We start from the raw sequence: 16,113 nt of genomic DNA, 5'->3' as shown, positions 1-16,113 counted from the left end.
CTGGCAGTGGCGGGCTGCACAGGCTCCCCGGAAAAGGGGTGTGGATAGTAACCTGTGCTCGCACACAGGCGTCTTGGTGTCGGCAGCAAAAGCCTTAACGTCTAATGCCCGTCTCTGGGGACCGCGCTGATAGCTGCAGCTCGCACCCGTCTCTGGAGCTCCTTTAAGCAGCGCTCTTAATCCCCTCTCCTCGTGCACCAGGAAACAAAGAGGGAAGAAAAAGTCTCTTGCCTCTTCGGCAGCTCCAGACCTTTTCCCGGACTCCCTCCCGGCTGGCCGTGGTGCACTAACCCCTTCAGGCTGTGTTCATGCTGCTAACCCCAGTCCTCTCCCTGCACTCCGACAGAAGCCCGAGCCTCAGCTCGCAGCCCCGGCTGGTGAGCAGACAAGCCTCTCGGGCTGGTGAGTGCCGGTCGGCACCGATCCTCTGTGCGGGAATCTCCCTGCTTTGCCCTCCACACCCCTGCTGTTGCGCTCTTCTCCGCGGCTCTGAAGCTACCCCTCTCCGCCACCTGCAGTCTCCACCCGCGAAGGGGCTTCCTAGTGTGTGGAAACCTTTCCTCCTTCACAGCTCCCTCCCATTGGTGCAGGTCCCGCCCCTATTCTTTTGTCTCTGTTTTTTCTTTTTTTCTTTTGCCCTACCCAGGTACGTGGGGAGTTTCTTGCCTTTTGGGAGGTCTGAGGTCTTCTGCCAGCGTTCAGTAGGTGTTCTGTAGGAGTTGTTCCACGTGTAGATGTATTTCTGGTGTATCTGGCTCCTAACTGCTGGTGGTTTATGCTATCCTTGAAGTTCCTTGTCTTATAGATGTATCACTTCAATCTTCACTTCTGTCTTCACATGGCTTTCCACTTTGTGTCTGTGTGTTTCAAATATCTCTCTTCTTTCTCTTACTAGGATCCCCCCAATTCTTTTTAAATGTTAGGTAGAATTCAGCAGTGAAGCCATCTAGTCCTGGGTATTTTTCGGAAGGTTTTTTTTGTGTGTTTTATTTTTATAAATTTATTTATTTATTTTTGGCTGTGTTGGGTCTTCGTTTCTGTGCGAGGGCTTTCTCTAGTTGCGGCAAGCGGGGGCCACTCTTCATTGCGGTGCACGGGCCTCTCCCATTGCGGAGCACAGGCTCCAGATGCACAGGCTCAGTAGTTGTGGCTCACGGGCCCAGTTGCTCTGCGGCATGTGGGATCTTCCCAGACCAGGGCTCGAACCCGTGTCCCCTGCACTGGCAGGTAGATTCTCAACCACTGCACCACCAGGGAAGCCCCGGAAGTTTTTTGATAACAGTTTCATTTTTTTTTTTTTTTACTTGTTATAGGTTTATTCAGATTTTCTGTTGCTTAGTCTGTTTTCAGTAGTTTGTGTCTTTCTAGTAATTTGTCCATTTCATCTAGGTTTTCTAATTTGCTGCTATACAATTGTTTGTAGTATTACCTAATAGTTCTTTTTTATTTCTGTAAGGTTGGTAGTTTTATTCTCTCTTTCATAGTTGTTTGAGTGTTCTGTATTTTTTCTTTGTCAATCTAGCTAAAGGTTTGTTAACTTAAAGATCTTTTCAAAGAGCCAACTTTTGGTTTCATTGATTTTTCTATTATTTTTCTACTCTTGATTTTGTTTACTTCCTGTGTAATCTTTATTTTTTCCTTCCCTCTACTTGCTTTGATGTTAGTTTGATCTTTTTCAGTTTTTTTAAGATTAAGGTTTTGTTATTGATTATTTAAAATACATGCTTTTTTAAAATTTATATCACTCATTGAACAGTTTATCACCACTGTCCTTTTTTTAAATTTTTTTATTTTATATTGGAGTATAGTTGATTTACAATGTTGTGTTAGTTTCAGGTGTACAGCAAAGTGATTCAGTTACACATTATCATATATCCATTCTTTTTCAGACTCTTTTCCCATATAGGTTATTAGAGAATATGGAATAGAGTTCTTTGTGCTCTACAGTAGAAGCTTGTTGATTATCTGTTTTATATATAGTAGTGTATATATGTTAATTCCCAATTCCTAATTACCCCCACCTTTCCCCTCTGGTAACCGTAAGTTTGTTTTCAAAGTCTGAGTCTGTGTCTGTTTTGTAAATGAGTTCATTTGATCATTTTTTTAGATTCCACATATAAGTTATATTTGTCTTTCTCTGACTTACTTCACTTAGTATGATAATTTCTAGGTCTATCCATGTTGCTGCAAATTGCATTATTTCGTTCTTTTTTATGGCTAATATTCCATTGTATATATGTACCATGTCTTCTTTATCCTTTCCTCTGCCGATGAACATTTAGGTTGCTTCCATGTCTTGGCTGTTGTAAATAGTGCTGCAGTGAACATTGGGGTGCATGTATCTTTTCGAATTATGGCTTTTTCCAGATATATATGCCCAGGAGTGGGATTGCTGGATCATATGGTAGTTCTCTTTTTAGTTTTTAAAGGAACCTCCATACTGTTCCCCATAGTGGTTTAGGTACCAATGTAAATGTACCAGTTTACATTCCCAACAACAGTGTAGGAGGGTTCCAGGCTTCTTTTTTGTTTTTGTTTTTGACCACGCTGCATGGCTTGTGGGATCTTAGTTCCCTGACTAGGGATCGAACCCATGCCCCCTGCAATGGAAGCGCGGAGTCCTTACCACTGGACTGCCAGGGAATTCCCCAGACTTCTTTTTTAATACAGCTTTTTACAGGTACAAATTCCCCTCTAAGCGCTGCTTTAGCTTCATCCTATAAGTTTTGGTATGTTGTTTTCAATTTCATCATCTCAAAATATTTTCTAATTTCCCTTGTGATTTTTTTTCTTTGGTCCTTTGGCTATTTAGGAGGGTGTAAATTTTCACATATTTGTTAATTTCACAAATTTCTGTTATTAATTTCTAATTTCATACCTTTGTAGTTGAAGAACATACTTTGTATTATTTTGGTCTTTTTAAATTTTTTGAGATTTGTTTTATGGCCTAACATTTGGCCTGTTCTGGCGAATATTCTGTGTGTACTTGAGAAGAATGTGTGTTCTGCTCTTGGGTAGAATGCCTATAGATGTCTGTTATGCCTAGTCTGTTTATGGTGTTCATGTCTTCTGTTTTCTTTTTGATCTTCTGTATAGATGTTCTATCATTGAAATCAGGGCATTAAAGTCTCCAAGTATTATTGTTGACTTATCTATTTTTTTCTTCCTTCAATTCTGTCAGTTTCACGCTTCATAGAGTTTGGGGCCCTGTTGTTAGTTGCGTGTATATGTTTATAATTGTATCACTTAATGGATTGAATTTTTTAAATCAACATGATGAACTTTGTCTTTTGAACCTTTTTTGACTTAAAATCTATTTTGACAATAATATAGCCATGCGAGCTCTCTTTTGCATACAGTATCTTTTTCTGTCCTTTTACTTTCAACCTCTTTGTATCTAAAGTGAGCTTATAGACAGAATATAGTTGCATCATATTTTTAAAAATCCATTCTGCCAATTTCTGCCTTTTTTTTTTAACATTTATTTTTTTTATTTGGTTGTGCTGGGTCTTAGTTGCAGCTCACCAGCTCCTTAGTTGTGGCACATGGGCTCCTTAGTTATGGCATGCATGTGGGATCTAGTTCCCTGACTAAGGATCAAACCTGGGCTCCCTGCATTGGGAGCACAGAGTCTTAACCACTGTACCACCAGGGAAGTCCCCAATTTCTGCCTTTTAATTGAAACACTTGATCCATTTACATTTAATGTAGTTACTGATAAGGAAGGACTTCTGCCATTTTCTACTTATTTTTTTATATATCTTATACCTCTTTTGTTCTTTCATTTCTCTGTTACTGCCATTTTTGTAGATGATTTTTTATTTTTTGTAGTGTATTGTTTCGATTCCCTTCATCTTTTTTTCTGTATATTTTCTAATTATTTTCTTAGTGTTTACCTTGGAGATTACAATTAACACCTTAAATTTAAATCTGTTGAATAATACGACTTAGTTTCAATAGTATACACTCTTTTCCTATATATTTCCATCATATTTAGCAAATTTACAACCATTATTTCTCCCGACTTTTTTCTGCCCTTTTCTCTCTTCTCCTTTTTCTTCTTCTAGGACTCCCAGTGTCTGTATATTGTTATGCTTGATGGTGTCTCACAGGTCCCTTAAGCAGGCTTTGTTCATTTTTCTTCATCCTCTTTTCTTTCTGCTCAGATTGGATAATTTTGTCTTATCTTCAAGTTTATTGATTCTTCTGCCTGCTCAAATCTGAGGTTGAACCCCTCTAGTGAACTTTTCATTTCAGTTATTGTACTTTTCAGCTCAAAAATTTGTTTGGTTCCTTTATATAATTTCTGTCCCTTTATTGGTATTGTTATTTTATTTATCCATTGTTTTCCTTATTTCTTTTAATTCTTTTTTTTTCCTTGAGCTCATTGAGCATGTTTAGAATATTTGATTTAACATATTTGACCAGTGATTCCAATGTCTGGGATTTCTCAAGGGTGGTTTCTGTCAAATTCTTTTTTCCTGGACACACTTTCCTGTTTCTTTGTATGCTTTATAATTCTTTTTTGAGAATTAGATATTCTGAATATTACAGTTGGTTAACTCTGGAGATCAAATTCTCCCACTTCTGAGGAATTGCTGATCTTTGCTTATTGAGGGCCTGTCCATTTGTGCGTTTTCCAAACTAGTTTTTACAAAGCGTGTATTCCTTCTTGTGTGGTCACTGAAGTTTCTGTTCTGTTATCTCTGTGGTTAGCCAGCGACCTGACAAAGATTTCCTTAAGTGTCTGGCTCCAAAAAGGTGTTCCTGTCCCTCTAAATCTTCTGTTAGATGCAGTGGGGGAAAGCTGCTGCAGCCTGAGAGAGCAGAAATCAAGGCGAATGTCTGCACCAGCCCCACAGGACTCCACTCTCCAAAGCACACTGACTGAACCGTATAACCCCAAATTTGGAAGACAGGGTCCCCACTGTCTGCCCTACCACCAGCCAGCTGCTCCTAGACTGTGGGCCGCTGTCCCCACAGCTACAGCAGGGCTGAGGAAAGGAGGCTGGTAGCTGGTTCGTGCACGTCATTTACTTACTAAATATCAGCCTCTCCCTTCATCAGGCACTTCCCTGGTTGTCATAAGTGCCAGTCAGGTTCCAGAGTTCCAAAATAGTTTACTCTGATAATTTTTTTCCCTAGTTTACTAGTTGTTTTGGGGGAGGGACCAAACCCTAGAGCTTCCTACTTCCCTGTTTCATGTGATGTCACTTTTTCTAGGGGTTACAATTAAGTATCTTAATTTATCTAGTTGAGGTTAATACCAACTTAATTTCAGGAGTATACAAAAACTTTGCTCCTGTATAACTCTGTTTCCTATCCCCTTCTTTGGGCTGTATTGTCATACAGATTACATGTTTATGCATTGTATGCCCATCAGTATATTTGTAATCATTGCTTTATCTTTTAACTCAAAGGAGAAAAGGATTACAAACAAAAATACTTTTTTTTTTTTTTTGCTGTACGAGGGCCTCTCACTGTTGTGGCCTCTCCCGTTGTGGAGCACAGGCTCCGGACGCGCAGGCTCAGCGGCCATGGCTCACGGGCCCAGCTGCTCCGTGGCATGTGGGATCTTCCCGGACCGGGGCACGAACCCGTGTTCCCTGCATCGGCAGGCAGACTCTCAACCACTGCACCACCAGGGAAGCCCCAAAGATACTTTTATTCTGTCCTTTGCATTTACTTGTATAGTTGCCTTTACAGTGCTCTTTAATTCTTCATGTGGATTCATGTTACTGTTACCCTTTCCTTTCATCCTGAAAGACTCCCTGTAGAACTGACATTACTTTTAGGGCTGGTCTGCTAGTGTCAGATTCTCTCAGTGTTGTTTTTTGGGTGTTTCTTTGGAGGTGGAGAGGATGTGCTGATTTCTCCTTCATGTTTGAGTAACAGTTTTAGAGGATATAGAATCCTTGAGTCTTTTTCTTTCAGCATTTTGCCTTTCATCACAGTGCCTTTTTGTTATCCTATGTTTCTGATGAGAAATCAGCTGTTAATCTTATTGAGGGTTCCTGGTACATGATGGATCACTGCTTTCTTGATTCTTTCAAGATTCTCTCTTCCCCTTTGGCTTCTAACAGTTTGATTATGATGTGTCTGGTGTGGATCTCTTTGACTTTATCATACTTAGGTTTGTTGAGCTTCTTGGCTACGTAATGTCTGTCATCAAACATTGGAAGTTTCCAGCCAGTATTTCTTCAAATATTTTTTCTGCCTCTTTGTCTCCTCTTCCTCCAGGACTCCCACTGTGTCTATGTTACTATGCTTGATTGTGTCGTACGGGTGTCTGAGACTGTTCATTTTTCTTCTTTTTTCTTTTTGTCCCTCAGACTGGATAATCTCAATTACTTGTTTTCAATTTTGTTGATTCTTTCTTCTGCCACCTCATATCAACTGCTGGGCCCCTCTAATGAGTTTTTCATTTTAGATAGTGTACTTTTCAACTTCAGAATTTCTATATGGTTCTGTTTTTTTTTGTTTGTTTGTTTTTTTAAATGGAAAGGACCTTGTTGGCTACTTTGTATGGGCCAGGAGCTGCTGTAAGCATTTACACAGATTTGCTCTTTTATTCCTAAATGCACACACACTTTTTTTATTATTATTAATTTATTTATTTATTTTTGCTGTGTTGGGTCTTAGTTTCTGTGCGAGGGCTTTCTCTAGTTGTGGCAAGCGGGGGCCACTCTTCATCGCGGTGCGCGGGCCTCTCACTATCACGGCCTCTCTTGTTGCAGAGCACAGGCTCCAGACGTGCAGGCTCAGTAGTTTGTGGCTCACGGGCCTAGTTGCTCTGCGGCATGTGGGATCCTCCCAGACCAGGGCTCGAACCCGTGTCCCCTGCATTGGCAGGCAGACTCCCAACCACTGCGCCACCAGGGAAGCCCTGGTTCTGTTTTTTAATGATATCTCTATTGACATTCTCTGTTTGGCAAGTCATCAGGCTCATTCATACATTCCTTTAGTTCTTTAGATATGATTTTTTTTCCTTTGGACATATTTCAGATAGCTAATTTAAGGTCTTGGGCTAATAAATTCAATGTCTGGACTTCCTCAGGGATGCTTTCTGTTGAATGATTTTTTTTTTCCCACTGTGTGTGGGCCATTCTTTCTTGTTTCTTGTCTCATATTTTTTGTTGACAACTGGACATTTTAAATAATGAGTCAACTCTGACGATCAGATTGCCACTGCTCCAGGGCAGGGTTTGTTGTTACCATTACTGCTTTTGTTTGTTTACTTTCCTGAACTAAGTCTTTTAAGTCTGTATTCTGTCATGTGTAGCCACTGAAGTCTCTGCTTGGTTAGCTTAGTGGTCAGCTAAGGGTTGGACAGAGATTTTCTTACATGCGCAGAACCAGTAAGTTTCCCAGCCTTTGCTGAGGGGCCCTATGTGTGCATTGGCTCATGTCTTCGATACTCAGCCAGACATTTTACAACTCTTTCTGTTTTCCAGAGCCTCAAGGTCAGCCAGAGGTGACAGCTAAGGGCCTTCTTGGGTCCATCCTGGGCATGCACACAGCCCTACCACACATGTACTTTTAGGGTCCCAGGAGTGTGTCAGAAGTCAGCAGAGTCCCTTAGGGACATCTCACTCCCCAGTTTTCCCATCTAAACTTCTGGTCAGCTTGTGGTTTGCCCCAAGTGTTATCACCACCTCAGGCAGCTGTGATGTTTACAGTTGCTGCTGATTGTTTTCAGTAAATGCTCCCTGGGAAAAAGTTGTTTGCATTGGATGAGTTCTGAGTCAGGTCAAATAAAGACAGGCCTTGTGAGTGGGATTTTCCAGGGAACCGCCAGACAGACCAAATAGTTATCTGGGAATGGGGCTTTGGAGGAGCTTGGATCCCATTCTGTTCCATCCGGAGGCTCCTGGGCTGTTGGTTTTCACTGTAATTATGGGCTTTTGGTTCTCAAGGCTACCACAGGCCTAGGGAGAGGAGGTTGGGATTGGGGCAAGTTAAAATTCCACAAAGCTTGCTATTCTTAATGAGATTCAGCTGCTTTTGTTGAATAAATACTCCCTGGATTGTTCCAAACTGGTTAATTCCCAGAGTTCTGGAAAAATTGATTTTGAATTTTTGCCAGTGTTCTCATTCCTTTAATGGAGGAGAGTTTTTTTAAGAGGTCCTTACTCCACATTCCTGCTGACATCACTCCTCTTTCTAGTCATTTTTATCTCCCTTAAAACCAGTCCTCCCATGAGTAGCTTGCATACCTACTCTATTGAGAAAACTTATGCCAGAGCATAAGTTAGATTTATCGTTATATTAAATATCTTATTGCATGACACATCAGCATTTTCACATGCTTTATTTCATTTAATCATAAATACAAGAACCACCAAGTAGGTGCACAGGTGTGTTAGCCCAAATAAATGAGAACTTTTCACTTTTTCAGGAATATTATCTTAAAATTTTATAATATTTTACATTGGCTTATTTATTATTAAACTCTAATAGTGCTGATAAATTGTTATATCATGTTAAATTGAGTCTTATGGTTAGACCTTGGTCCAAAAGACCATTAAGAGCCACTCTGGCTAAACATTAGACCATATTTAAGTTCAAACTGTTCCCTTTGCCTTGCTCTTCCTTCTTGATAAGATTATGTGAAATTTATCCTTTTTACATTTTAGGTTATCGCAAGCTGCTAACCAAGAGTGTGGCCGAGACTCCAGTACATAAGCAAATCTCCAGAAGGCTGCTTCATAGACAGATCAAGGGCAGGTAAATGACATCCTTGTCTATCTTCTTCATACACCTGCACAGCCCTCCTAATCTTATGGGCCATGTTTACCTTCTCATGACCTTTGTGACTCTAGTCTCAACTGTGTTGCTTATAACCAAAGAGCATTCTGTAGATTTTATGGGGGCTGGAGATCCATACAGAATGCACTCTTTGTGTCTCGCCTCTTTCACTTGGCATAATTATTGAGATTTATCCATGTTGCATATATCAATAGTTCCATTTTATTGCTGAGTAGTATTCCATTTGAATGCATACTGCATGATTTAAAAATCTATTCATGTGTTGACCTGGGGAAGGAGGGAGTCTCACTGCCAGGCAAGGCTGGAAGTCTGGGATCCCAACTTGGCCTGTGGTGGGACCACAGCTTGCCATGGCACTTGGAGTAGGGCAGTTCTGGTCTGAAAGTTTCTGTCTTGCTTGGCTGCCTCTTTCCTGGTTCTTTGGCTAAGGAGAGCTAGCTATCCTTAGGGCAGTTTTCATCTGCACCTCTTGGTGTATCGGGGTTGTCAGGTTGTCAAGCGCCCAATCTAGGAGCTCCGGGGGCTCGCTGCCCTGTCTCTCCTCAGGTCCTAAAGTCCCAAGCCTCTTCTCTCCACCTTTGAGAGTCTTACGCTTCCTTTATATGTAATATCCAGGGCTCTTAGCTGTACATAACAGGGAGAATGGGGAGAAGTGTATCTATCTACTCCTTCTTGTCAAGGCTCCATCTGGACATTATTTGTGTGTGGATTTTACACACTTGTGCATGTTTATCTATAGGGTAAATTGTAAGAAGTGAAATTTGTGGGTCAGAAGGTATACATATTTTTAACTTTATGTTGTCAAACTGCTTTCCAAAAAAAAATATTCTTACCATTTCATTCTTGACAGTAATGTGTGAGAGTGCTTGCCAAAGACCACTTGTGGTCTTTGTTACCTTGTGAGGTGTGAACCTGTAGCTCTTTGACATGCGTCATTTATGAGTGGTGTTGAATAATCCTTGTACTTGCTGTTCCTCAAGGTCCTCTGACCCTGGTCCTGAAATTGATGTTGTTGAAGAGTCCCCAGAAAAAGGAGAAGATGGTATTACCTACTTTTGTTTTTTTTTAGGGTTCTCAGTTTTTGTGTTTCCTCTACTTTCTGTGAAAGCTATTCTATACTGGTATTATCGCTCAGCATAGCCTAAGATACTTTACAGACATTATGACAGCTCTGGGCCCACAACGTATATCAGTACATATTTACTGGTGAATGGTCTTTTACATAGAATGTACTGAGAGTTTCTGGAGAAGAAATATTTTTACACAAGAGAAATGGGATTCAGAGTGAAAGCTAAACTACTACGTTAATATAAAGTGCTGTGGCTTTTTTAAAAATATATATTTATTTGTTTGTTTATTTTGGCTGCACCGTGTCTTAGTTGCAGCATGCAGGATCTTTTAGTTGTGGCATGCGGACCCTTAGTTGCGGCATGCGTGCGGGGTCTAGTTCCCCGACCAGGGATTGAACTTGGGTCCCCCTGCATTAGGAGCGTGGAGTCTTACCCACTGGACTACCAGGGAAGTCCCCTGTGCCTTATTTTTGAAGTATACATGATGATGGGGCTTCCCTGGTGGTGCAGTGGTTGAGAGTCCACGTGCCGATGCAGGGAACACGGGTTTGTGCCCCGGTCTGGGAAGATCCCACGTGCCACAGAGTGGCTAGGCCTGTGAGCCATGGCCGCTGAGCCTGTGCGTCCAGAGCCTGTGCTCCACAACAGTGAGAGGCCCGCGTACCACACACAAAAAAAAGTATACATGATGGAGGAGGGGTTTCCAAAAACTAACTTCTTTAAATCAAGTAGTTTATGTTTATTGTAGAAAAATTAGAAAACAGAGAAGCCAAGAATTTAATTATCACTTGGTAATCCCACAAATTAGAAATAAGTCTGTTGAGGGAGGAGATATGGGGATATATGTATACATATAGCTGATTCACTTTGTTATACAGCAGAAACTAACACACCATAGTAAAGCAATTGTATTCCAATAAATGTTTTAAAAAAGAAAAAATTATTAACATTTAGCTTTTTTTTTTTTTAACATTTAGCTTTAATAATACTCTTACAGGTGGTGTTTCTATACAAATATGTGTAACATAAATATGAAAACTCATTTTTAAACTTTTTAACAACTCACACTATACAAACCTTTTTTTCACTCTACAAACCTTTTTTCACTCTACATCATTCTTAAAGGTGGCAGGTTATGAAATTTCTGCAGATTATAGTGGGGGGTCAGGGTTTTTTTGGGTTTTGGTTTTTGTGGGGGGTTTTTTTTGTTGTTTTTTTGGTACTTTGTTGGGGCCACGTATCATATCCCTCTTAGCTTTGTCTCACTTCAGAGATCTCAAAGCCAATAGCTTGTCAAATTTCCATCTTGTACGTGGTGTTACATAAATCTTACCCATTTAATATGTGGGGAAATGTCAAGCTTGCATTTCTTCTTGTCAGAACTAACTGTGATTAGTTCTTGTAGAAGTAAGTTTGAGACGAAGTCCTCGAATCAAGCAGTTGGCATTCAGCAGGAAAAATTCTGGTTCCTTCTACTCTGTGTCTCAACCAAAGTCTCGAAGTATACAACAAGTTCACTCATTCCAGCAAGTCAAGTCAGGTAACAATGCTTGCCTACCTTTCTTCAGAGGTCCATGCAGATTTAGTGGGGAGTGTTGTTGGGAAAAGAATGAAGTTTGACGTTGGAGAAATAGAATAGGTATAAATATTTGAGGTTCAGAGTGATGACCAGATGAACAATCCATGGCCACCGTTTTCAGAGTCATCCCTTTAGATTCCTACGGCTGGCTGTCCACATTATCCTTGTGGGTAATTCATTCATTCAAGAGGAAATTACCTGTAATTTCTACCATATGTTCAGATCCTACAGAAAGGCATCTCCAGGTGGAAGGTGCTGTTTGTCCTTCATTCTTTTATCATTATTAGCTTGGATTATCAGATATGTCTTTTTATATTTGTCTTTGCAAATTAAATTATTTCAGTTGCCTACATCTCCTAACACAGGGACTGGGCTTGATATGCAGTGTTAAAATTCAAGAAGGCAGCAATTATTGGACTGCTGTCATAATTAGGTGGGATCTGCCCCTATTTGCTCTAAAAGAATTATCATCTTTCTCGTATGGACTGGCTGTTTTATGGGTATTTGGTGCGGGAGGCGGGTGGGGCGCGCAGGAGTTGAGAAAGAATGAAATATTGTAACTGTTTTTGACTTGCAGACCAAAGAGAAAATTCTCCAATCCAAAGTATTCGGTCTCCCAAGAGGCTTCTTTTCGGGGCAGTGTCTGAGATGATCAGTCCCTCTGAGAAGGGTTCAGCTCGAATTAAAAGGCCTTCAGGAAACACATTGGGTTCTGAAATACCTATAGCTTATCAGGTATAAAATTACGATGATGTTTCAGATAGTATAGTTTGGGGAGCATGTAGTCATGGACAAGGAAAACCACTGAGTCCAGTAGGGAAGAGAAGATAATAACAGATGTGAGGTGGTTGGGGTTGACTTGAATGAATGATTATTGGGTGTATGGGGACTTAGGTAGCAGTTGGGCTGAGGCCAAGGTGGCAGGGAGGAGATAGAAAGATCTCGCCCTACTCTCTTGGCTTCATCTTCCATTTATATTGGACACTACGTATATATCCTTCTGAAATGTGCAGTAGCATTCATCTGTTTCTGTTAGATTGCCCACTCGATCCCGTCACCCATGTTAGAAACCTGGGAGTCATCCTGGACTTCCCCCTCTCCTCAGGCCTGGCTACTCAATTAGTCCTGCCCATTTTACTGACAAACTATCTCATACCCATTCCCTCTTCTCCATCCCTGCAGTTCCTGCCCTAGTTCAGTTCTGCCTGGAACACTTCAGTAGCCTCTTCTCTCTCAAATTCATCCTGTCCCCAGAGGTCAGAGGGACCTTTGTGACCCCCTTGGACGCTCCTCTGACCACATCACTTTGCTTGAAGCTCTACAGACTCTTCATCTGTTAAAGCAGGGTTTTCTAAGTTTTCCTGAAATGGAACCCTGTGTTCAAAGATAATAATCTTCGTTTGGAAACCCAAAAACTGCTTAGAGGATGGAGGAGGATACGGAGGGAACTGTGGGGAAGGGTTTGAAAACCACAGATCTATAGAACCATGTTCATTCTCCTCCCTGGACAGGCAAGGACCTCCATGATCTGATCCCTGCTCAGCCATCTCTGCTTCACACTCCACCTTCCCAGCAGCCTCAGGATGCACACAACTGCTGTTTTTTGCTTTTGTGCCTTTGCTTACACTGTTTTCTATGCCTGAAGTTCCCTCTCCCCCACTTTCCCACCTTTTGTCTTCTGCTGACACCCATTCTTTTAAGACCTGACTCGCTATTCCTATTCCCTCTTTCTCCCCTTTGCTGGGTTAGATAGCCAACCCTCCCGGTGCTCCCATATTGTCCCATGCGTGCCCCTGTCATTGCATTGGCCATACTATATATCTGTCTGTATCCCACATGAAATGCCAACTAGACCAGGACTCCCTTGAGATGATCAGATAAGATTAAACAACAGGTGTTGGACCTCCTTACCTGTTGGAGTATTTAACTGCATTTTTGCAAGAAGGAAGGAAAGTTTTTTGCTGGAGAGTTTCCTTTCTGAGATGTTATCTTTGAGGCTGTGCCTTATATATCCATATATTTCATGTTCCACCTCATCCCCCCGGGCCTCCTCCCGCACACATTGCCTAGCACATAGCAGGTACTTAAAAGCACATGTTGAATGCAGATCAACAGGAGGTGATGTGGCTCCGAAAGGTTACTTTAGGCAAAGATCAGAAATAGTTGTCTCATTGAAGAAGATAGCTGTGAGTAGTGGAGTGACATAGAGTTAGAGGCAAAGCATGTTTTAGCTGTAGTATGCAAATTATTAAAACTATTTGTCTTAGGAGAAGAAACTAAGATTGGATACAGCGCTTGGTGCTAGAAAAAGTGGACATGTAAAATCTGGGTCATGTTTTGGAAGTGGAAACGTGTCACTATACGAAATCCAACTTAAGATCATTCCTTTGGCTGACTATAAATCTTCCAAATTTGACTTTTTAATCATCTTAGACATTATTAAAACACTCTTCAGAAAATATGGGTTATGATGTTCAAGCACTGAAATGAGCATTTTTCTTTACAGACTCCTGAGAAGAGTTACTGGAAATCTCCAGTCTTTTCTAAAGCTACACCAAGAAAGTTCCCTCATACGCCACGAACTCCGTTGCGCACTCCTGAAAGGCTGCAAAAATCCCCTGCAGAAATGACCCCTGCCAAACAGGTCATTTTTAAGGAGTTCTTAAAAGACTCCTCACACGGCTGGCATTCGCCATCTCGACGAAAAGCCACTCCTCAGAAAGGACACTCCCTGGCAGAAAGTCACTCTCCTCTTGAAAAAATACCGAGAACTCCCCAAAGACAAGGTGGTCAGCCACCTAGATTTTTGCAGAATTCTGCTTGGCCACGTTTGGTGAATTCCAGTCCAGAAAGCACCTCCTGTCCGGCAGCCCTGGTTTCGTCAACTGCCCAGACCAGGAGTGAGTGTCTGACTCCCATCAAATACTCTCCTCGAATCCCTCTGAGGGCAGCAGCCTCGGGGGTCCAAAGACGAGCTGCCTTTGTAGGCACACCTCCAAGTCAGAAACGCCAACTCCTCCGTGGCTCCGGAGCGTCTCAGGCAGAGAAGCTGGCGCAGCCATGGAATGATGCTGTCAGAACCCCAGAGAAACCAGGGAACACAGCTCTGACTTCTCCAAAGAAACCTGTTCCCTCTCCTTCATGTGGTATTTCCGAGAAGACTCCATTTGGGAATTTTTCTGTAGAATCTCCTCCCTCTGGAGAACTGGATTGGCAAGAGGCCCAGAAATCACCCAGTGTAGCCACATCTCCCTCCTGTCCTGCTCCCTCGACTCCCTACAAAGCCTCACAGATAGCTAGATCTGACCTCCTACCGCCTCCACCCCCTTCTAAAATTGGGAAAAGGCATAAAAAGACTTCTAAAACAGAAAGAAACTTCCAGGAGGGCCAGCCTAACAGCTCTGCTGTTCTCAGAGTTGCCACAACTGACAACCCAGCTGCCATCACAGATGCTAGAAAGAACCAGAAGGAAGCGACCCTCTCTCCTCCATCTCCTCCTGAAAGACATAGTTACCCTGGGACTAGCTTTGGGAGTCACTGGCATACATCCTCTCCTCTGCTTATTGCAAGAGACTCGGAGTATCTCACTCTCCTGGATGAAGCTGCTGAGCACCATAGCAGTGATAACTTAAAAAGCAACGTTTCACCAGTGGAAGAAGGTGAGGGGTCAAGGATGGGTACTTATGAGAAGCCGTCTCTGTGTAACCCTGGGATTCCTCCCTCTTCTCCTTCCTCTGGGCCCAGCTCTCCCCTGACACCCTGCTACGACCTGCGCTGCACCGCAGACAGGAAGCAGCGCCAGGCTGCTGCCCAACTAGAGAATCTGCAGGCGTCAGCCTGGCCCTCCAGAGCCTCTGCCAGCCCACAGACCTATGAGGTTGAGCTGGAGATGCAAACTTCTGGCCTTCCCAAGCTTCGAATTAAAAAGATAGACCCCAGCTGTCTGTCAGAAGCCGAGCCCCTGCAAAGGGAGGAGAGCTCTCTGGGAGAGGAGAGCTGCCTCCCTGGTCTCAGCGTGCCCAGGGCCAGCAAGTCCTCAGGCAAACCCGAAGCCACCTACCTGTCGCCCCCCTGCCTTCGCCCCTCACACGGCACCCCCGGCAAGAGCAGGGGACAGACCTATATCTGCCAGTCCTGTACCCCCACCCGCTGCCCCTCTAGTACCCCCTCTCCATTTCAGACAGAAATCGGAGTTCCTTGGACACCATCCCCCAAGCACAGCGGGAAGACAACTCCTGACACAATTAAAGACTGGCCCCGCCGGAAGAGGGCAGTGGACTGCAGCCTCAGCTGCTCTGCTGGGAGGAGCGAGGGCAGTACAGACCTTCCTGGGGGAGTGTCGCTGCTGGAGCCGGAGGGGAAGGAGCGAGGCCTTGAACTCAGCATCACCAAGACCCCCATCTTGGGGGATTTTGAGCTCGAGGGGGTGTGTCAGCTGCCAGACCAGTCACCTCCCAGGGACAGTGAGCCTAAGGCTGAGGAAGCCTTCTCCTGGGGACAGTTTGGGTTGGGATCTCGGAAGAGACTCCTTTCTGCCAAGGAGGAGGCTGAGTGTCAAACCAAAAGAGTCTGTGACAAGCAGAGAGGAGACTCCCGAGTTGGTAAGAGTGAAGACAGGTCTCCAGGCACGGGTGTGCGACAGCTCCCCTCCACGGCAGGCGACGAGGTGTTTGTTTCAGGTGAGTTGGCTGCCGT

The 16,113-nt window shown here is 43.0% G+C and overlaps 1 protein-coding gene across 1 annotated transcript in view; it reads left to right on the top strand.

Moving 5' to 3' along the window:
* The window catches only part of TICRR (TOPBP1 interacting checkpoint and replication regulator), a 52,867-nt gene that overhangs the window by 33,478 nt on the left and 3,276 nt on the right, over positions 1-16,113 (top strand). The window contains exons 16-20 of the mRNA XM_022564032.3: positions 8,637-8,727; positions 9,750-9,811; positions 11,245-11,379; positions 11,996-12,153; positions 13,925-16,097. Coding sequence (XP_022419740.2) covers positions 8,637-8,727; positions 9,750-9,811; positions 11,245-11,379; positions 11,996-12,153; positions 13,925-16,097 — 2,619 coding nt within the window. The remainder of the gene's footprint in view (positions 1-8,636; positions 8,728-9,749; positions 9,812-11,244; positions 11,380-11,995; positions 12,154-13,924; positions 16,098-16,113) is intronic.

This window comes from Delphinapterus leucas, chromosome 2, assembly GCF_059928025.1.
Source record: "Delphinapterus leucas isolate spDelLeu-1000000601 "Yukka" chromosome 2, BTC_Dleu_Yukka2, whole genome shotgun sequence".
Taxonomy (NCBI): domain Eukaryota; kingdom Metazoa; phylum Chordata; class Mammalia; order Artiodactyla; family Monodontidae; genus Delphinapterus; species Delphinapterus leucas.
Note: the sequence above shows the minus strand (reverse complement) of the source record. Positions and strands in the feature narration are given on the sequence as shown.